At 46.4% G+C, this 6149-nt stretch overlaps 1 protein-coding gene across 1 annotated transcript; it reads right to left on the minus strand.

Annotated features, from left to right (window-relative positions):
* Window positions 1–265: 265 nt before the first annotated feature.
* Window positions 266–5357, minus strand: LOC119359201 (elongation factor 2-like). The gene is made up of 4 exons (XM_037625502.1): window positions 5058–5357; window positions 4405–4516; window positions 1573–4068; window positions 266–662 (listed from the first exon to the last, which is right to left on the minus strand). Exons 2-3 carry the CDS (start codon window positions 4496–4498, stop codon window positions 1625–1627), a joined length of 2538 nt encoding a protein of 845 aa, XP_037481399.1. The 5' UTR covers window positions 4499–4516; window positions 5058–5357; the 3' UTR covers window positions 266–662; window positions 1573–1624.
* Between the last annotated feature and the right edge of the window lie 792 nt (window positions 5358–6149).

Raw genomic sequence — 6149 nt, forward strand, 5'->3', positions numbered from 1 at the left:
GAAAAAGTTTTGTCCAATTTTGTGAAGGTGGGGAGAGAAAACTAGAATGAAAAAAAAACAGGGGTGTGCAGAAAAAGCAAGACACGTAGGAGCTAAGCACGCATCTTGAAGCATATTGGACGGTGGGTGGATGCGACCGCGATCGAAGGAAGAGTAGACACTACAGACAGACACCATCCACTGAGATCAGTTCTAGTACATGGCATGACTGGCGAAAATCGGAACCAAACATTCAGCAAAAACTAGGGCAGTCCATCAGGAGATGTAGAGCAGCATGCAAAATCCTCTACAGCTAGCACTTGCACAGCAACGATGAATATAAGCGGGTTTGCCACATGGCATGTTACTAGTATTCAGCAAAAAGTAGGGCAGTCGATAAGGAAGGAGATGTAGAGCAGCAAAATCCTCTACAGCCAGCACTTGCTGAGCAGCGACGCGACATCAGGTACATTGACACCAATTAAGTTCCTTCTTAACACTTGAGGCAGCGACGACGCTAAACAGTTCAGCTCAGTATGAAAGTTTCTTCTCAAAACTCGCTACCATTAGACCTACCTAGCTAGGGGGAGCAGCAGCCCCTTCCTTCAGGGGTGATAGATGTCGTTGACGATCGATCAAGTGAAGCGAACCCAGCACTGCATACTAGCAAGGAGAAGAACACACTGCAAGGGGGAAACCACAGAATCCGAATCAGACACGACATCATATCACATACTATAGATGAGCTGCAATGCACCACAAAATATAACTGCGTGCACTGAAGAAAGTGTGCACAAACACAGCAGGCTGGACACTGTTTTTCACAGTGACCTCTAGTACTAGATGAACAACAGAAAGCTGCCGGCCTCACTAACCAACCAAGCTGCCTTGCTCTACCAGCAAAGTCGGCTTCGAGCAGTAACACTAAACAGTTTGCTAGTGCACATCTGTGACTGGAACTACCAGTCATGCTTTATCTCAAGGGATTGCATGCTTGGGCGGGGAAAACGCAAGGCATGTGAGCATTGTGGCATCAACATCATTTCATCAATCAAATGTCCAAAGGAACATGATAATTTGAACATGTGCAATCTAATCATGATAAATGGAACATCTGCGGTAGAACAAGACCAATTTGTTTTTCTGACATTATCTGAAGCTAAATCAGGACAAAACTATATGCATTTCTCTATTTGGTTCAGTGCAACAAAAAAATCAAAGTTCCTAACAGAGTATGAAGTCCAAACAAGAGAAAGAAAAAAACTGATCTGGCTATTGATTCCCCTGCTTTGCATAAAGAACCTGCAAAATCCCTTGAAGTCGCCACCAAATCAGGAGATATGTATCTCCCAAACAAATTCTGCGACAAAGCTAACTAGGATTATGTGTTTACTTGCAGCTCAAAATCTAAGCTAGGCAGGCATATCTACAAGAAAATTGTGCCTGCTTGACCTGAAGATACAAATTTCAGCATGTTGCTAAACCTCAGCATACATTACGGCATCAAAGAACCACGAGTATCATATCAAAAGTATTAATACCATATCCAGGAGCAATATTAAGTAATTCAACATCAATTAGTAGATAACATACCTCGGAAGATGTCAGATAACAACAACATACACTGAAGCAAGGAAAGCCAGAGCTACTTCTGGAAAGAGGGCCTGCCCATCTTCTTCCTCTTGCGGATATCCAAGACCATTTGCCCAGCTGGCGCATTTGCCTGGAAAGGATCAGAGCACATGTCGCTCCAATATCCAAAAATACACTGCGGGGTGACCAGCTTAGATGTTGCAGTACTGATTGCCTTGCAGAGGCCAAAGGAATCATAAACTGGAACGTAAGCCTTCAGGATGTGTAGCATCGTGCCTTCTCTCACAAACTCCTCATACACAGAACCATTCCTCTGGTGGAGAATTCCGTAGATAGTGCTGAGGGCACTCTTAGGGCACTGGATCGCCACAATGTAGGTGGGTTCGAGAAGCCTTGGCTTGGCAGCGAGCTGAGACTCAATAAGTGCTGTCCTAACCATCTCATTGAGCTGAGCAGTTGTATGTCTCAATGCTTCATCAGCATGTATATTAACATTATGAACCTCAAAGCATATGCCATGCATCCTTTCTTTTGCCAATGCGCCTTCTTTTGCCACCACCTCGAAGCCAGCCACGATAACTTTCTTCGCTAACTCCAGATTCTGTATTACCTTGCACCTATTAACAATCACATTGGCGCCAACAACATCAGGACCAAAGCACCAAATCTTATCGCCAAGATCCTTATCCCAACCATGCTTAGCAAGGATCTCAGATCGTACCGCATGGTCAGTACGTGGACCCAAGCGACCATCCTCAATAGCCTCGACTACTTCTTCATCCAAGGGGCGGGCTACCAAAGACAAGCTGTATCGGATTTGATTGTTTCTGAACTTTTTCTCAACAGGATCACAAGACTTGCGGACAGTCTCACGGAAGGAAACAACAGGCGGACTGGAAACAGCAACTTCAACACCATCCATAAAGTTTTCCTGTAGATCTTTCAAGCAAATTTCCAGATGAAGTTCTCCCACTCCAGCAACCGTATAGGTACCAGGCTCTACCTGGCTGCACAGAACCACGGGGTCAGACATCGCCAGACGCTTCAAACCTTGTACAAGTTTGGAAACATCGGTCGGAACCTTGCAGTTAACTGTAACAAACATCAGAGGGCATACAGAGAGCTTCATCGCTCTGATTGGGCGTGCAACAACCTCCTTCTCGCTTGTCAGGGTAGCACTCTTTGTTATGCATGCATCCAGACCAATCAAACCAACAGTGTTACCACAAGGAACATCCGGAACGTCACATTGCTTCTTTCCCATCCATATAATGGTACGCTGGACAGACTCCACGCACAAATCAGTTTCCATGCCGGGGACATAGGAAGGCCCCATGACCCGGACCTTCATGCCAGCTGCAATCCTTCCGGAGAAGACACGACCGAACGCGAAAAATCTGCCCACATCAGATGCTGGGACCATCTTGGAAACGTACAGCATAAGAGGACCTTCAGGGTCACATTTTTTAATAGCTTCTGCGTATTTATCATCAAGGGGGCCCTCATACAGGTTCTCCACGCGATATTTCTGTGCTTCTAACGGAGAGGGGAGGTGGCAGATCATCATCTCAAGCAGAGCAGTACTGGCTGGGAGCCAAGTTTGCATGACACACTTCACAAGAGCCACACCTGTTAGGTCCTTCTCATCATCCCTCAAGTTCACCCCAACCTTCTGCAACATTCGCCCCAATTCATCTTTCTGGTTATTAATGCAGACTTTGATGACTTTCTTGATTTCTTGGCAGCAAAAGGCAAATCCTCTTTTACAGGATTTGGAGCCAGTGTCCACACTGGTCCATTTTTTTGTGGTGTGGTCATAAAAATTGTCACCCCAAAGCTTCTTAACCATATCAGCTTCTGTCATTCCAAACATAGGGGCATACTTCTTTGCAAAACCAGCAAGTGTAAAAGCCCAACCATGTAAGCCAACAGAGAAAGCCACATTTCCCTTCTCGGGGTAGAATTGGACATCCTGAAAGCGGGGACCTCCATATGCTGTCATAAGGTCATTGACATTCTCAATTACATTGTTGACAATCTGATAGGCTTGCTCATCTGTAAATTCAGGTTGAGCATCTTCAACTTGAAACCCAGAGAATAATTTGTCCATCTTGTTTAGACAAAGGACAGGTTTAACCATCTCAGTAAGGGCTTGAGAGAGCACAGCTTCAGTTTGCACACAGACACCCTCGATGGCATCAATTACCAACATAGCGCCATCAGTAACACGAAGAGCTGTTGTGACTTCTGAAGAAAAATCGACATGCCCAGGTGAATCAATAAGGTTGATCAGGTATTTGTCCCCATCTCTTTCACCTTTGTGAGCCTTGAGCAATTCCTTGTTCATCTCATACAAAAGAGAGGTTCCAGCAGACCTGACGGATCTACCAGGCTCTGCTACATCCGCGTGAGTATCAGTCATGGGAACTTCAACATCAGCTTCATGTCTAATAATCCCAGCAGCTGCCACAAGAGATTTTGTAAGGGTAGACTTGCCTGCGATGAGTAAATAAAACTGTATCAGTGCGCTCATTACTATTGAACTAGATACACAACATCAGAATTGCACAATTAGAGGCGACAATTGAAAAACAGCACATATATCTCAGGAAATTTCGGGGATTAATAAGCAGGTACAAATGGAAAAAAAACAAAGAGTTAAGAAAATTGCTAGACAAACATACATAACCTTATATGGAAGTAAATTGCACAACACCGCATACTTGTATATACAGCGATCCAGAATACAAAACTGACATATTATCAACACAAGTTATGGAGCATCAAGCCAGATATTCTGCGTGAAGAAAACTTGAGCCTGCTAGCACATACCGTGGTTCATATGAGCAATAACAGACACATTACGAATGTTATTCTGCTTGTCCATCATTTCTCGGAGCTCTACAGCTGTGAAACCCACCATCATGGATGCTTTGAAGATAACCTCATGTTTCAGAAGGTGCAAAGTAGTCAGAAACGATTGACAATCCAGTAAGAGGAACTAAGCCCCCACGAGAAGAAAGCTCCTTGGAATGTAGTACAAGACTGGGACCAACCAAGAAAAAGCTACTGAATTTGTTGAACTAGAGTAAGGTAGTAAGGTCGAGCATGGTATCAGAGATATTCTCGATCGTTACCAGTTATTAAGCAGGCAGCACAATCACAATTAATGCCGTGAAGTGTGATTAATCATCTTTAATTTAGACATGGATGAAAGCAACATGGAAATCCCCACGCACACGCACAGAAATGATAGGTGTCGTTGCTGTCTACCAAACCTAACCTAACCTACGTACGGGGATTCAAGCAAGCATACATTCATTTGGCAATGATGATATAAATAAAGAGCAGTAACAGGTCCTGATAATGTTACTCCTCCAACAAGGAGCCGAGCCAACCGTGACACGTGAGCATGTATCCTGACGAGAAACGGAAGGCGACAAATTCAGAAGCAGAGCGCGCGCGGCCCCCGGCCAGATCCTCACCTTAGGTGGCTTCAGGTCTTGAAAGCTGATGAGGACTGGCGAGCTCGCCCCCGCTGTCCTGCACGGCCGGCCCCTGCCTCCTCCGCGGCGGCGGCGGCGGCGGCGCCGCAGAGCGCCGAACCCTAGAGGCGATCAGGCGAGAGGTCGCGGCGCCTGCGTGGCTCGCCCGCTCGCTCGCTCGCCCGCTCGCCCGCTCGCTGGAGAAGAGCAGCCCCAGCGTCCTCCCTCGCCCGTGTTTCCTTCTCCTAGAAGCCTCCGCGCCGGAGCCCGGGTTGGGGTTTTTGGCCTGGGGGAACTCCGCTCCGCTCGGGGTCAGTCTGTCGTACGTTTTTTTATTATTATTACCAGCACAGCTATGGACCTGTCATGACACTGCGGGCCCACAGGGAAGCGGGAGCCTTGGCAGAGAGACGACGCCTAGAGGGGTAGGTAGGTCTCGTCGTAATGGAAAGAGGGCGGTAGTGCGGTGCGGTGCAGCAGAGGGTGGATACGGACGGCGCGCCAGTTGACGATCGACACCTGTGCTCCTAGCTGTACTGTACAGCAGAGCACGGGCCAAAAGGCTCCCTCTTTCTTTGCGTGCTTGAATTTTGAAATTTCGAATTTCACCAACCAAGGAGCCACTCCACTCCTAGATACCTATACATTTCTTTTCTTTTCTGCACAGGTCATGGCAGTACAACAAACACCAAAATAATAAAGATAATCATAAAAAAATATGACAGTTTATCGTCCCATAGGATTATATAGACTACAAGTACTCGATAAAAAAGATTTGCCTTTTTTGGAGGATCAGCCACTGTTCTACACGACGGTGTCAGAGCATAAAAGTCGTTGGGAGCTGATAGCAACTCTAACCCGCAACAGGAGACATGTCTTGTTCTCCATATTAGGGGCAGAAGGGGCGATCTAGGGCTCACCCGCCGTTGAATCAGGTGGCGGCCATGGCTTCTTTTCCTATTGTTCCCCATATGTACCGAAGTTGGAGCATGCTTTATTTATTGATTGTCTTTCTTAGGAGTGACAGTCGGGGACGAGCGATTATCTTTTCCTACCAATCTATCCCCCTAGGAGCATGCGGGTAGTACTTTG

Source organism: Triticum dicoccoides, chromosome 1A (assembly GCF_002162155.2).
Source record: "Triticum dicoccoides isolate Atlit2015 ecotype Zavitan chromosome 1A, WEW_v2.0, whole genome shotgun sequence".
Lineage (NCBI taxonomy): Eukaryota > Viridiplantae > Streptophyta > Magnoliopsida > Poales > Poaceae > Triticum > Triticum dicoccoides.

Coding starts and splice junctions, on each gene's coding strand:
- LOC119359201 (XM_037625502.1), bottom strand. CDS start 4,498: ATGATGGTGGGTTTCACAGCTGTAGAGCTCCGAGAAATGATGGACAAG. Junction 4,069..4,404: donor TATTGCTCATATGAACCACG/GTATGTGCTAGC, acceptor TACTCATCGCAG/GCAAGTCTACCCTTACAAAA.